Here is a 15,261-nt window from a genome sequence, read left to right on the forward strand (position 1 = left end):
GCCCGGGACTTCTTCCCATGTTGTTCCCTCTGCCTGGAATCTTCTCCCTCACTTAGGTATATTCTTGAGTCTTCATATCTCAAGTTCAAAAGTCATTCTGACAAGGAAAGCTTCCCTAACGCCCCAGAAGCTCTCAAATCCGCCTTCCACAGGACAATCCGTTCACTCAACAGATAATGACCATGTACAAGACATTTTTCTGGGGTGGAGATACAGGGGGAACAAGACAGACAAAATTCCTGTCCTTACAGAGGACGCAATCTAGTGGCGATAAGAAACGAAAAGGTTAAGGATACGATGCAAATAGGGTGAGTGCCATGAAGGACAGAGAGGGAGAATGCCTGAGGGAGTGTGAGGTCGCTGGGTGAGCCGTCCAACATCGTCCAACATCGTCCAACGTCGGGAGGGCCTGAGGTGAGAATGGGTCGGTTTGAGGAAGAACCGGAAATCCAGCCTGTGCTCAGCAGGGTCCAAGCCCCTCTCCTTCCTATGCCTGTGACCGCCACTGACAAAACGCGCTGTGCGCTCGCTGCGTGAGGCTGCCGTGTTCGGGCCCCACTGCACTATCTCACCTAGGTCTGGTTTCGGTGCCCATCGAAGCCCTAAACTTAGCATGCACCCGCAACTATCTGCTGAACAAATCAGTGACTGAAACAGTAAATAAAGAAATGAAGTGGGCAAAAAACATAGCAACCTCATCCTCACTCCCGACTCTGAAAATGATGGATACATTCAATTATCCTGATTTATAAGCCCCACAAACATTATGGTAATAAAAGATCAGAAATCGCTGCAATCAAGATAAGACTTTCTGATATAACATGAGATTGCATGTCATTTTACTATTTAAAAACGTCTCCACCGATGATCCGACATGAGGAAGAATGACTTCTAACGTCACCATGAGTGGAGACTGAAGAAATGGTAGCTGAAGGAAAAGAGAATCAAAGGACAGCCCTCCTCGCCATTTCTCTCTGATCTTCTTTCAACCAGCTCACGAGTTCCTCTTGGAGTTTCCGGCCTTTCAAGCTGGTGACACAGCAGTGTGGTTTGTCACTCACTTTAAATCATCCCTGTATCTTGTGTCAACTACATCTAATTCTAAAGTAGCTGCGAAATGAATAAGACAAGCGCACAGTAATGTGAGACCCTCTAGTCTATGTAAGTGAAATGCTGACATAAGCAAGTTTAAATTACAGAAATTCCCCTACTGGACCCCAGGTATGGCCAGATCTAGCTACGGCTCTTCGTGCCCTCTAATAAAGGTACAAAACAGAATACGAACTCAAAAGATCCGTGGCAATTGCTTAGCTAAAAATGCAGACCCAAACAGAATGAGTTTTAAAGCAATAATATCTTTTGATACAAAAATGCCGCCACATGAACGTACCTTCCTTAAGGAGGCTGTAGCAAAACAAGCGAGCTCTTTCCACATCTCCGAGCTGCCGACAGATACCCACATACACTCTGCAGAGCGCATGGATGTAACTGTGCTCCATAGACACTTTCTGAAGTTTTAGTTCTGAGAGAATAGAGTGAAGCAAGCACTCTGCTAAATGCTGGAGTGGACGAAACAAAACAATGAAAAGGAAATGTAGACATGTTTATCTTGAGACTGCTACAAAATAGCTAAAAGTTACAACAGTAAATATCTATCAGAAAAACAGACCACTGACAACGCACTCAGCAGGTAACCAAGGGGCTCAGGGGGGATAAGAAGTCCATACGTGTAGGCGCTGCAGGTGCAGACGGCAGGTCCGGGCACACCTGGCTGCCTGCTGTCACTACCATGGCTCCGATCAGTGTGCTGGCCTTTGCTACACAATCTGTGTGTAAGCGTATTAAACACACTCTACTCTACTCCCCTCCCATTTTCTCGACTCCAGTGCACTCTACATATTTATCCTGTTTAGATCTCAAAATATTAAGTAACATTTTTCCTGCTCAGGAATAGGCGCATTAAACAATGACACATTCATCCGTTTGAAAATAGACATCTTCTAAAAATTACTTATAGTGCTCTATATGCTTTCTGAAATTAAGCATCTAAGAAAAATAAACACGAGCATTACGAATCCGAGGGCACGACCCGTGCGACACTGGAAATCGCCACACAAGGTGTCACCGTGGGTATTCAGAAGACAAGCCAATCGGTCCTCACTGCGCGTGCATCTGCACACTCACTGCCATCTCGAAGCTGAGCATCTACTCCTGTTCGATTTGCGACACACGTTAAGGAAGAGGGGAAACTCACACACACTAAGAAAGACCCTCAAACTGTCAAATGTGTGCATGACGCTTTGCACAGACAGAAAAGCTCTACTAGGCAACAGTTATTTGACATTTGAAGCAAATCGTGTCAAGCCTTTAACATGCCGGAATCAATGGCAAATATGCAATCGTAGCCCTGACAGACATGTTTTTTTTTTAAGAGTTCGAGTTATTTGATGAATACAAATGATCAAGTCTCTGGAGTCTGACCACATTTCACATGTATAAAACCCTGGCTAGAAGTAAAGTACAAGTCATACTGCCCGTATGGGTAGCCTCTGTACTGAAACTCTATACTGAGCCTCTGTCGACCTCTGTACTGAAACGCCTGTTGGGATCCTCTGCCACCTTGCCTGGGCAGGCGGCCTGTCCCTGTGCTCTCAGAGAGGAGCTGCCACCTACCTTCTTCGCTGTGCTGAAGTCGTAGACGACCTCTTTCTCTTCATCCCTCATCACCGGCTTTTTGGAGATATTTCCGACATACACGTGACTGCGGATGACAGGCAGCAGGTCGAAGGAGGACTCTGCAATCTTCCTCAGGGCATCGGCTATGGCTCTGTCGTGGGTCTCCACGGTTTCTCTGGGGCTCAGAGGCAGCTGTGAATCTGCACTGGTAGCTGCAACAGAATCTGCTCCCTCCTCTGTCGCTGTGACTTCCTCCTGAGGGAGGTCCCTGCAGGGGTGCTTGCTGACTTCTTCTGGGCTGGTGCTCCCCGTTTCCGGGCCTGGGGACCCGCTGTCCAGGCGCAATCTTTTAGCGCTCCTCAGTGTACACGATGGCAATGTCCTTTTCCCACCGGCAGCCTGGTTAGAGTCCCCGCCGGAGCTGCCCCCCGTTTTGACAAAGGCGGTGGACGTGGAAGTGATTGCTTTGAACCCTGTTATAGCGCTGACGGGCCCCGGTGCGTTCTGACGGTCAGCAGGCGGCCCTCGCGTGAGCTGGATGTTCCCTTTGAGGATGCTGAGGGTGCGGGCCCTGGCGGACAGCTCCGGGTACATGGTGTCCAGGATTTTAACGGAATTCTCCTGGGGAGCGGCCACGGCCGTGTGGGCCGACGCGCAGGGCGGCAGGCGGCCGGGCACCGGAAGGGCGTGCTTCGGGGTCGCCGCGCAGAACTGCAAGGGAGACGACAACGTCCTCTCCCCGGCGGGGGCGGCGGAGGGGGACGGAGACGTGCACAGCGGGGAGGCGCGCCCCGGCTCCTCCAGCGAAGGAGACGTCGCGGGCGGTGCTGCGACGTCACACAATGGAGAGAGCTGGCCGACGGGGGAGGTGGGCGAGGAGGGGCTGGAGCTGGAGATGAGCGGGGAGACGGGGTGCGAGCTCCTCGGAGGCGTGGCTATCAGAGGAGCCAGCAGGGGCGGCAGAGGGGGCCCCACCTCCTGCCGGATCTTGCTCAGCGTGTCGGCGGAACCGTCTGTGGGAGTGGACGTGTCGGCGTTGGCGAGGATCGTCTGCGTCTGCTGCCTCTGAGGCTTTGTGCCACCTCGGTCCCCAGACGACGACGGAGAGCCTTCCCCGGGGTTAGCTTCGGCTCTGCTGGATGCTGCCTTCGCCGGTTTGCTTGACTGATCTTTGCTTGAAATCTTTGCTCGAGGCTTATTTTTGCCAAACGGCTCTAGCTTCGAGTTGTAATACGTGTGATCAGACGCCACGATCTGAGACTCGAACACCTGGTCGTATATCTCAGCATTGATCCTTACACTAGGTTTGACAGGTCTATTTCGCAAACGGCTTTTATCAAAGTTGGAAGTCTGACCGCTGCTGGAGATCTCCTCCTGGGGACATGGCAGGTTACTGCCACAAGGGGGCTCCTGAAACGGGGAGCCACGGTGACCGGGCTCCGGGGACTTCTCCACCGGAGTAACAGACGTGAAACCGGCTGCCAGCCCTCCTCCATCCGGCGAAACGGGAACGTCTGCGGGGGCGTCGCACAGAATAACCTGGTCCACATTTGGCACGAGAGCGACCCCGTTTATGATGGTCCAGTTGTCCCCCTTCTCAATGACTAGGTTTTGGTCCTTATTTATCAGCACATTTATAACCTCGGAGGTCACTGTGGAGATCTGACACTGAAGCGTCCCTCCCGCCTGCTCCGCCCCCGAGTCAGCGCACTGGGAGCGGGGCGGGGCCGCGTCCCTGCTGGCAACCGGCCCGGTGGCAACGGAGCTGCCCTCAGGTCCGTCCTCGGTGTTTTCATGACTGGATGTTCCACCGGCAGGAGAACCGCCCTGAGCGTCCAGGCTAGGGGCTGGCGTGGGTGGACCCGAAGGGTGCGACGAGGAGCCGGCCGCTTCCGGAGCCGAGACTTGCTCCTCTGCGTGCTCGCCCGCCATGCTGTCGTGTATGCTGAACAGCAGCAGATTAGCGGCGTCTTTTCCATCCGGGTCCTCACAGCTGGACTGAAACTCCTGGCCGATCCTGCCCAGCACCTCGGACAGCGCCTCCAGCGAGCACTGCGCCAGCTGGCTGGCGCCCCCCAGCGAGCCGTCCTCGTCCTCTGATGCCACCCACTCCTCGCAGGTCTCCAGCGCTTCCTGTTCACAGAGCTGCTTTCTGTACTTTTCTCCCGATACTTCACTTTGCTTCATTTCTTCGTTCGTTTCTTTGTTTAGGATTTCTTTGCTAGAACATTCTGAAACAGAGTCCCCTGAACTATAATCTCTTAACTGACAGCTTTCAAGAAACTTGACCATGTCTGATGTAGAAAGCCTGTCTACCTCAGGGAGGAGGCTGATGCTGCAGCCCAGCAGGGCCGAGGCCAGGCAGCCCACCTCCACGGGAGGCTGGGCCTCGGTGGCACCACCGTCCCCGCTGGAGGCCTCGGTGGCACCGTGCTGTTGGTTCCCCACCGCCCCCTCCGGCTCGTTTTCACCCTCGCTGCAGCTCGGGGCCTTGCTCTCCACCTCCGTGTCGCTGCCCGCCACCTCCCGCAGGCCGGTGTAGCCGTACACGGGGCTGGGGAGGCTGGTCTCGGGGAGAGTATGAGTCTCTTCGTCCTGTCTGCCAAGTGCCGAAGAAAAGGCAGCACCTATGGTGCCTGGCCCACCGGGAGAGGCGCCACCAGGAGGTGGCGATGGCAGCTCCAGAGGCTCCTCCCGGCTCTGCCGCATGCCAGGAGCGTCCTGTGACACGGCCTGGGCCTCACTGCCAGATCTGACTGCGTCTCCACAGGGTACTTCTTCAACAGGACAACCTGCTGACGCTGCCACTTCCGTGGCTGGAAGCAGTTTGTCTATAGCTGTCCCAGAAGAGTCCAGATTTGTGGCATCTGGACTCGGATTCTGCTCCGGCGCCTCTTCCTGCATGGCGGGCTCGGTGATGGTGTCTTGGTTTTGAGCTGGGACGTTTTCAGAAAAGAAAGATAACTTATCATTTGCGGGACAATGAGAATTTTCTACTGGTACAGGATCACTTGGAGAGTCAAAATCTAATTTTCTCCAAGAGGTGGAAACTTCTGGCGAAGTCCTTTTCACAGCAGCCACCTCCTTGACTTTCTGTGCTGCGCCCTCTCTTTCTGCGCCACGTCCGGCCACGGATGGTGGCTGGCCCGTGCCGCCGCCAACGCCTTCTGCGGCTGAGGTAGGCTCACCACTGTGCGGTCTCAGGGGCTCTGGCCTTGTGCACTGCGTCCCACTGGGTCGGGCCCGCGTGGTGATCACTGACACCTGGTTAGGCAACAAGGAAGCCACGGCCCGGAGGCCCACGGAGCTGCTCCTTTCTCCGGCGGGTTCGGGCTGGGACGCGGCCCGCTGTAACTGAGGGGATGTCTCCTCACGTTCAGAGCCGGCCTTCAGCCTCTCTTCCTCACCTCTCCCTAACGCGTCACTATGGCGCCAGGACACGCTCTCGCCAAAACCAAAACCACCCTTGATCCAGCCACACGGAGACGCTGCCGGCGGTGGGAAGGGTGAGTGACTTGGCGTGTGGGCGGCCCCGGGGCCCTGGCTCGCACACTGTCCACCTGTCGGGGCCTTCGCAAACACCGAGTGAGGCAGTGCGCGCACCTCGGTCACGCCTTCCACAGCTTCGGCGCACTCCGCCTCACTGCCGCTCTGCTCACGCAAACCGGATGCTCCCAGCTCGGGGCTCGAGGCAGGCGAGCTGCTCCCCGGGTCGCTTCCCCCCCGTCGACTCCCTGGTGGCTCAGACCGCAGGCCGGACGCGGCTGGAGTTCTGGCGCGTAACTTCTGACCCGAACGGCACACTTCGGTAGGGACGTGTGCATCGCGACACTTTGACGCAGAGGATGTCTGGGGGTCACCGCACACAGACGACGCCCCCGAGGTAGAAGAGGAAAACTTGGCTTCAGCATCGATCCCTGTGGTGTCCATGGCATCACCTGCATCTTCTTCAGGTCCAGGTGATTCTCCTAAAACAAACCCTTGAGTAGCTTCTCTTCCTTTCTCCAGTTCTCTAGAGAGTTCCTGAAGACAGTCAGACACTGCCATGGGATCCGAGTCAGAAGTGATCTCATTAGTTGGGGTCCACTTAGAAAAGTCTGATTTGGGTAGGCCCACCACCCGAGACAACGGGGTTTTCCCGTGAGGTGCCAGGAGCTCACGCAGTGGCCTCCTGCCCAGAGGAGAGTAAAGTGAGTCCAACCTCCCGAGGGCCACATCCTTGTCCCGGGCCAGGCCGCCCGACAGCTGCTTGGCACTCTCACTTCCGGTGGCGTGAGGAAGCGCTTCCCCGGCGGGCGCTGACCTATGCATCTCCCTGACCTCTCTTTGTCTCTTCACCGCATCTAAAATGCTGATTGGTCCATCACAGGTGAACTGAGATGACACTGCCCAGTGTTTCTCCCGAGCTAAGGAGAACGTGGCTGAAGGTTCTCTCAGTGTTGCCGTAAATGTCCCGAACCCAACCGTTGTTACTTTGTTTACTTCCAATGTGCTTAGAGCTTGGGCAGCTTCGTGTGATTTGAGCTTCTCCGCCACTGTACCACTTCCTGTTTTTCTGGATGAGCCAAAACAATCCTGTGCCTCAGGTGTATCCTCTTCTGAAACAGACGCAGCAGAATTTCTACGCTGAGCCGAGTCATTATCACTGGAATCTGTATACTCTCCAAAGTAGGTTTCCTTCAAAACAAATGAATTACACCAGTTAGTTAATTAAACACCAATTCAGGCAACTAAAATAGCAGTTAAATACGTTAAAAAAGTACACGCTCCCTGAAGAACCTGCCAGAACACAGCTGAGCACAGTAGTGCCGTCTCTGGGCACGGCCTGGCTTTGCCCCTTCCTGAAAGCAGGCTGCCCAGGCGGCGCTCCCACACACGTGGCCCCCGTGCCAGGCTCCTCCGAGGTCCGGTCCACATGGCCCAGGGTGTGGTTTCTGGTCCGACCTCCGAGCACTCCCGCTTCTCGGCTCCCTCTGCCCCACACGCTGGCTTCCAGCTCTGGCTGCACCGCCCTTACGTCCCTCCACCCGTAAGCCGCTCCTGCACACACGGGGCTCTGCGTGACGACTCGTGCGCACCCTTCCGCACACTGCCTGACGCCTCGCACTGCACCACGCCTGTCAACAGCCGGTCCTGCTCTGCCCCCTACGACGGCTTCTGCGCTGACAACTCTGCTGCCAGTACGACCCCTCTGGTTGCCAGCCGGGCTCCAAAAATCCTCCATGAGCCCCAGCCAGCCCCTCCTGTGCTGCTGACCACCTGCACCACACGCGGCCCGCCAGGCGAGCTACCTCGCCAGCCCCCCGGCCTCCCCGTTCAGCGAGGGGACGGTGGGCTGGGGCAGGGCGACCACGGCCGCCACAGCCTTGCCACTAACAAAACGAGCCTGTCCTCCCTCAAGTTCCAGGGTGGCATCACCTCCCGGGTCTCCGCCACTGTCCTGCTACTTGTTTCTGATGATCTCTTCCTTCCTACTGGGTCCGTCCGGGACCCCATCCTGCCTCTACGCCGTCTTCCTAAATGATATCACACAGTCCCACAGCTTCTGCTGCCCCGTCCCGTCACGCCGATGCGGCCTCACGTCCGCGTCCCACCACGGCGCCGCTCCGAACACCACACCCATGGGTCTCGAACGCACACTGTACGTGTCCACTTAGACACCCCACACGCACCTAGTAGCTAACGCTTTACACGTCACCTCTCCGCGCATGCCGAGCTGGACAACTCCACCTCCCCCGACAACCACACCAAAAACCTCACCAAAGGCTGCTTCACACGACCCCAGGACAGTTTCCCAACCGTCCCCACCTCTTTAACCACAATGCCACTACTGGGTTACGGTGCCCAGAGTTAAAGGAACTCCCGATTCAATGATTGCCCTGTGTATGCTCTTGCTCGTCCCTAACTGTCGCCACTCCCTAGCTATGCATGCTGGGAACAAACGGAAACTTTCAAACGAACACCTGTCATCACATCCACTTCTCTGGATCAAGGACTTCCGAATGCCTCAGGATAAACTAGAAAGTTCTCAGGACACACAGGGCCCTTGCGGACCTGAAGTGCGCCAACGTCCCCAGCACCAAGTTCACCGTCTGCCCACGTCTAGGCGTCTGAGTCTACAGCAGCTGCCCCTGTGACACCGCGCTCCCTTGGGAACACTGGCTGGGCCCCACCTGCCTGGGGCCGCTCCCCGCCTCCGCCCAGGCCTTCTCTGGCAGGTGCGTTCCCCAGCGCCGCAGCTCAGCTGGCCGTGCGACATGTGATCCGCCTGGCACAAGACCCAGCCGAGGGGCGGCCGTACCCGTCACCTCTGCACTCCTGGTGCTCAAAGTGCTGTCTGGGACACACGGGCACGCCCGTGCGTCCTGAAGGAGGGGGCTGACTCGAGGGAGTCGTCTCTCGGCTCCTTAAGCCACGAAGCGCAGGTACGCGATACTGACACTAACTTCCTAAGAGAGCACAGACCACGCCGCACACACACGAAGGACGCCGAGCTCATCGAGCGGGAGTGCGGACTTCAGCCACCCACCCCAGCCACACCGCCACTGCTAGAGCACGCCATGCCTACGGACGTGCACTCACTCGCTCCCCGCCTGCTAAGTGCCAGGCTAGAGGCCAGGATACCTGAGACACAGTCCTCCCTCAGGGGACTACAGTTTGGTTGCAAAGACAAAAATGCAAACGTAACAGAAAGTGGAAAAATCCACACTACTCGTGACTTGAAGGGCAGCGGCGTGTCTCTGACAGTCCCTCGCTGCTCCCTCATAAAATCTGGCACGAGCACGAACGCTCTCTGAGCCCGGCTAGCACACGAGCATGGACGCCGTACCCACGTGCTGACTCGAATTCAAAGTGCAGACTCACGGGCGCCAGTGCGGAAGGTAAGGTGCCCAGGGCTGGTACCGACCCCGGAGGGGGTGACGGCACCGGAGACAGCAGAGGGGGGGGCAGTCTGAAGAAGTCAACAGCAGCCTGCAGGTCCTCATCGAAAACCTGGCCCTGGTCCAGGAGGCCGGCGCTGTCGTCCTCGCTCCTCGGAGCCGCCGCCTCGGCGCCCTGGTGTTCCCCGCTGCAAGCGGGCCCTTGGGGCCCCTCTCCCCCCACGCTGCGGCACCCTGAGAAGTCGCCCTGGATCTCCATGGACAGCTCCGCCAGGCACGTCCGCATGGCCGAGGCCCCGGGAGCACTGTCCGCCACTGGAGCCGGCCCGCCGGCCTCCTCGGACTCCCCGGACTGCGGCTTCTCTTGGGCAGGTTTTCCTACGGAAAAAGTAAACTCCAAATATTTATGATAGCAAGAAAACTTAAAAAATTCCCAAGCATTCTAACAGTTTAAAACGCTTACAGAATTAAGTCCAGGTGAAAACACGTTTTAAAGGACAACCGATCCCCTCCTGGAGATTCTCCAGTAACACCTGAACGCTTTTCACGTTACGTCGGCTTCGCGCTTGTGAACTTGACGACACAGGGAGATGGACAGACGTGGCGGCCCTGATGGCTCCGCAGCGAGGCACAGGCGACGGGCCCGAGGGTGCTCCCACTCCGTGAGCCTTCCCGCACGGCCAGCAGGACCTGGCATGTGGCTCTGCGCGTGCCGGCCGGCCAGGAACACGGTTGTGTCTTAAAAGCAATCTACACTCAGCTGATACCAAGCCTGCCTCGTGACCGTATTTGCGCAGCATTCAAATTAAAGAACTAGGTCACGTAAAGACCCTTTATTATAAAGCAACTGAAAAATTACTATAAAAAGCCAATGCTTTTGGGGTCTTGACACCGGCGAACAGCAGCAGTGCTAGTTATCAGTAAAGACATGTGTGTCCCGGGAAGGAACCGGAAACGTCCCTCTGTCTGTCACACTGGAAAGCCGCAACAGTATGTTCCACAGAAGGACTCGGCTCACTGGAGAAGTGGCTGACCACAGGGCTGGGGACGGGGTACGAGCTGAGCCTGAAACACCTCACAGTGCAGAGCACAGACACTAAAAACTAAAGGCGCACAAGGCCCATGGTAAGCATTTCACTTTCATGTACAATATGTACTTCTGGAAGCTTCTCTCTCACCTGGGACACATCTGGGGCCTTCACCAGGTACTCTGTGTGTTGTGTTTATACAGAGCCAGAGTTCCTTCAGAAGCAGTTTCACTTTTCCTGTGAAAGAGAACCAAGTAGTAAAGACATGTTATTATTTGGCTTAATCCACACAAGGCCAAAAAAAAAGTCCTCGTGAAATCAGGACTTACTGGAATTTAGAAAAGTTAAGTAACTTAAACATCTTCAACCACTGTGGGCTATTCAGTTAGTTACTGAGGACAGGTCTGCAACGCTCTGGCCAGCACTGAAGGCCAGATATAGGCAGGCGTGCGTGCGTGCGTGCATGCATGTGTGTGTGTGTTGGGGGTGGGGCTTAAAAGACCAAATCTGCCTATTGTTAACAGCTTCGAACACCTCTGGTGGGACAAATAACTCTTTGGCCCGTAAACTTTCTACAGACAGTGATGTCGGTTGGGAGACAGGCACACAGCTATAAGACAAATTATGAGGTCTGGGCTCGGTGTCCTAGCAGCAGAAAAGGACCGCCTCAGGCCCAGGAGGTGATGGAGCCATGAAGGTCGGTGCTACAACCAGCCCGGGGCTGCGTGGATCAGGGAAAAGCCATTAATGGTATTACGGGAAAATGGGATGCTCACACACACGAGCAGAAATACACACAAGCATGAGCTTTTATAAGGAAAGTGAACGCGTTGGAATTTTTATAAATTTTCAAAGGGGTCTGAATCCCCAAAATGTTTAAGAGCCCCTGATACAAGGTGAAAGGCCAAGGGCGGCTGTAACTAAGGAAAGCCCATGAAGTCTGTGTGACATTAGGAATATTGCACTGCGGTCTTCAAGTAAGCTTAGCATCAATAAATGCATGAATTCCCAAAAAGTATTCATTAAAATGTAAAGTTTCTGGTCAAATCTGCATAAAAAGACAATCCCCAAAAGTTAAAATTCAAAGAAAGTTGACAGGAAGAAATCTAACTCTGGGAGGTGAACACACAGTGTAAATATATACATATGCCTTGTCGTTCAAGTGTACAGCTGAAACTTATTAGATTTTGTTAACCAATGTCACCATAAAAAAATAAAAATAATTTCAACTAAAAATAAACTGAGTATTAAGCAATTTCAGGCCACCGCAAACTTCTATTACAGTTTCCTTGAATTTAAGTTCTTAAAAATTAACTTGAAGCATTTATTAAAAACACTGAAATCTTTAATCCAGGCTAGAGAGGCTAAAAAGACCAACCAAAGTATCTCTGAGGAATCCCAAGTGTTGCCATCGGGCAGCCATGTCACACCACAGGCTCACAGAGAGGGATGGGGACGGGGTGGGCGGGGGACAGAGGCATGGCAGGGAGGGGCTGAAAACCTGGACATTTCCAACCTCCCTTGAAATAATCGATTTCCGCCGGCCACTGTGTGTGAGGCACATCCATTTCTGAGTTCTGAAATTCTGTGATCAAGCAGCTTATCTACGTCGTGATTTAATCTACCCCAAAGCCTGCTTCCAAACACTGTGTCCCCTTTGCTTAAATGACCTGACCGGGATCCCTGCTTATTACGTATACCCCAAAGCAGCAAACAAGGAACCTTAAAGAAAAAGAAAAAAAGTTACTTTTCTATTCTTAGGGAGACTAGTAACTAGAGCTATGCCTATTCTAATTGAGCATTCGTTCATTACCTCTAATCTGAGGGGGAAAAAAAAAAAGCTATTGTTCTCAGCAAAACAGAAAAAAAAATCGTCACTGTGGCCTCATTACTTAGCTGTGAAGAGAAAACGTCACGTGAACCACGCACCTTCCCACAGCCCCTTAAACACCTGCTTCCTTCATCGAGGCCTCAGGAGCCGTGAGTGTCCCGGGCTTTCCACGCCGCCGCCTGATCGGTGTGCACGTGGACACCACGCTTTTGTAATCGCAAGTCTTGTAACTATGTTTTAATGTCTGTCTGGAGATGAGCCTTGCTCAGATTTTTCCTTTTCCGAGATCTGAGTATCTCGAGCATCTCTTCTTGCAGATAAGCCTTGCCCGTCTGCTGGCCCGTTCCCACAGAAAACCTCAACGGGAATCCGTGTAAGCTTCATTCATGTTTAGAAATACGGTCGGGGCAAACGCACGTCCTCGTCCTCGAGTCTGTCGGTCCGGGAACACAACACTCGCTTACGCGTCAGGTCTTCCTTAACGCTCTTCGGGGTGTTTCCTAATTTTCCTCCCGGAGGCACAGCACGCCGCGTTTAGGTGTCGGATGTCTGACGGCGCTGTTGCCATGGAAGAATGGGTTGTTCCTGCCCCTTCCCTATGCTAACAGGCTTACGACGACACGTCGTGTGTGTTCACTGCTTTATCACCACTTGTGTTTTCCAGCTGCGTCTTTTCAACTTTCCACAGAGTCTTACCACTTGACGTTATGACAATTTTCACTCGTCGCTCATTCGTGTTTACGGCTCCTGGTCTTGTTTGCTCTGCTACACTGCTCGGGGACTCTGGAGCACACAGCAAGGAGGGGACAGACTCTCGCTTGCCTTGTTCCTGAAGGAACGACTCTGCTTTTAAGATTTCACCTTTCTCAAGTTCAAATGTTTCTATTATTACCTCAACAAACATTTCTTGATAAGGAACTGGCATTGACATGAAATATCATTTTTCTCTTAACCAGTTGCTGCAGTATTGCTGAGATAAATTCTTAAGTCATAATTTTTCTGTACTCTAAATGACTAGATTTGAGTTCTTAAAATTTTACTTAGTATATTTGCGGCTATATTTCTAAGTCACAGAGCTCTGAGCCTGGAGGATGTGTGTTCGTGTTGTTTCTAACTAGCTTTGGTACCAAGTTATACTGGTCTAAGAAAATGAGACAATATGCATTCCATATTTTTCTAAGTCCTAAAACAAATAAAATAATAATAAAGACATTAGTTCTCACTAAAGGCTATACAGAGCCCTCCTCTGAGCCACCTGGATCTTCTACGGTGTTAGAGGTTTAACTATTTTTATTTCTTCTGCATTTTTTGTTCAGGTTTGCATAACTATTCTCAGTCAATTTTAGTATGTTTGCCTAGAAAATGGTCCACTTCATGAATACGATCAAATGTGCATATCAATCTGTGAATCGAGATATTATCCGACTGTAGTCTTATAGCTTTCCCAGCTCGGTCCCGATGCTGTTGGGTTTCTGTTCCTTCCTTTCTTGATCAGACTTGCCAAGAGCTGTTGGTTTCACCAGCATTACAAAGATCCAGCTATTAGTTCTAATGGTCTCAAATCGACTGGTTAGTTTCCAACGTCATTAACTCACGTTTTCATCTTCATCAACGCCTTCCTTTATTTTCCTGAAGAGTCTGACTTTTCTACCTTCTTAGTAATTCATTTCCTATAATTCTTACTTTCTAAAATAATCACTGAAGACCAGACATCATTCCTTTTAATACCATATTGGCACTATTGTCATATCTCAAAAATGTGGTAAATACTGCCTTACTGTTATTTCCAAAACAGTTTAGTGTTTTTTTTTATTTTTTCTGATGTCCAGGAGGAGTTTGTGTTTATATGTGTTCAGTTACCAGGCATGTTTTAAAAGTTTTTTTTTTTTGAGGGGGGGGTATTTTTACTAATATGTTATTAAACATAAATATATTAATAGTTCATGTTATAGTTTTTGTTGTCTAGAAAATAATCAGCTTTTACATAAATGCATTTAAAAGGTATTTAAAGAATTCTAGATTTGTGGTGTAAAAGATTCACAGATCATCGATCTTGCAATTATGATTTCAATTCTCTCTCATTTTGTCCGCTTTTCTCTGTATTTCTGAGAAACATGTTAAAGTTTCCCATGAAAACACACTTAGCTGCTGGCCCTGGAATTTCCAAGCGTTTTACTTGGAAATAAAAAGTTTCACACGCTTTGGTCCACGATAGCAGTATCTTCTTGGTAAATTGCACCTTTAACAAATCTAGATATTTCCTTTTAATGCATGTAAGTTCATGTCTAGGCTTGAATTATTTCTTGCCTTACATTACAGCTTTCAAGTTAGCATTTGCTTGGAATTTCTTTATCCGTCCCTGCATATTAATCTTTCTGCTTCTTTTGATTTTAAATGTATTTCCAATGAATGTGCTGGAGACGAGGTCGTACACGAGTCACGCCCAGACTCGGAGGCCTTCCTAACAGAAGGGTCCCCCCTGCTCTGGGAAGCTCCCTTTACTGTCCCTTGATTGCCTTCTTGCCTCTCACCTCTGCTCCCCCCTGAAGTCCTCACAGATGACTGTAATGACATCCAGCTCCACTTTCCAGACTCAGACTTTCCCTAATACCTTTAATTTCCTTAGTTTTTGTTTTTGTTTTTTTGTATCACTTGCTGAGACACACACACGATTACATTTCTTGGCTCAATAATCAATCTTGTGTTCTTCCATTCAACAATTCGGCCTTTCTAGTGGGTGTATTTCTAATAGTATCAATATTCCAGAACCCCAACTCCAATTCCATAGCAGCAGCCTGTGGAAATGTTCTTAGACTTTCTCTAAAAATAAAATTCAATCTTTAAC

General features: G+C 51.9%; 1 protein-coding gene across 1 annotated transcript in view; it reads right to left on the minus strand.

The window, feature by feature from the left end:
- Positions 1 to 15,261, minus strand: part of ICE1 (interactor of little elongation complex ELL subunit 1) — a 57,809-nt gene that overhangs the window by 11,075 nt on the left and 31,473 nt on the right. Inside the window, exons 15-18 of the mRNA XM_023526108.1 lie at positions 10,736 to 10,822; positions 9,541 to 9,935; positions 2,674 to 7,353; positions 1,391 to 1,559 (exon numbers count right to left, since the gene is read on the minus strand). Coding sequence (XP_023381876.1) covers positions 1,391 to 1,559; positions 2,674 to 7,353; positions 9,541 to 9,935; positions 10,736 to 10,822 — 5,331 coding nt within the window. The remainder of the gene's footprint in view (positions 1 to 1,390; positions 1,560 to 2,673; positions 7,354 to 9,540; positions 9,936 to 10,735; positions 10,823 to 15,261) is intronic.

The sequence above is a fragment of the Pteropus vampyrus genome, unplaced genomic scaffold (assembly GCF_000151845.1).
Source record: "Pteropus vampyrus isolate Shadow unplaced genomic scaffold, Pvam_2.0 Scaffold707, whole genome shotgun sequence".
Classification (NCBI taxonomy): domain Eukaryota; kingdom Metazoa; phylum Chordata; class Mammalia; order Chiroptera; family Pteropodidae; genus Pteropus; species Pteropus vampyrus.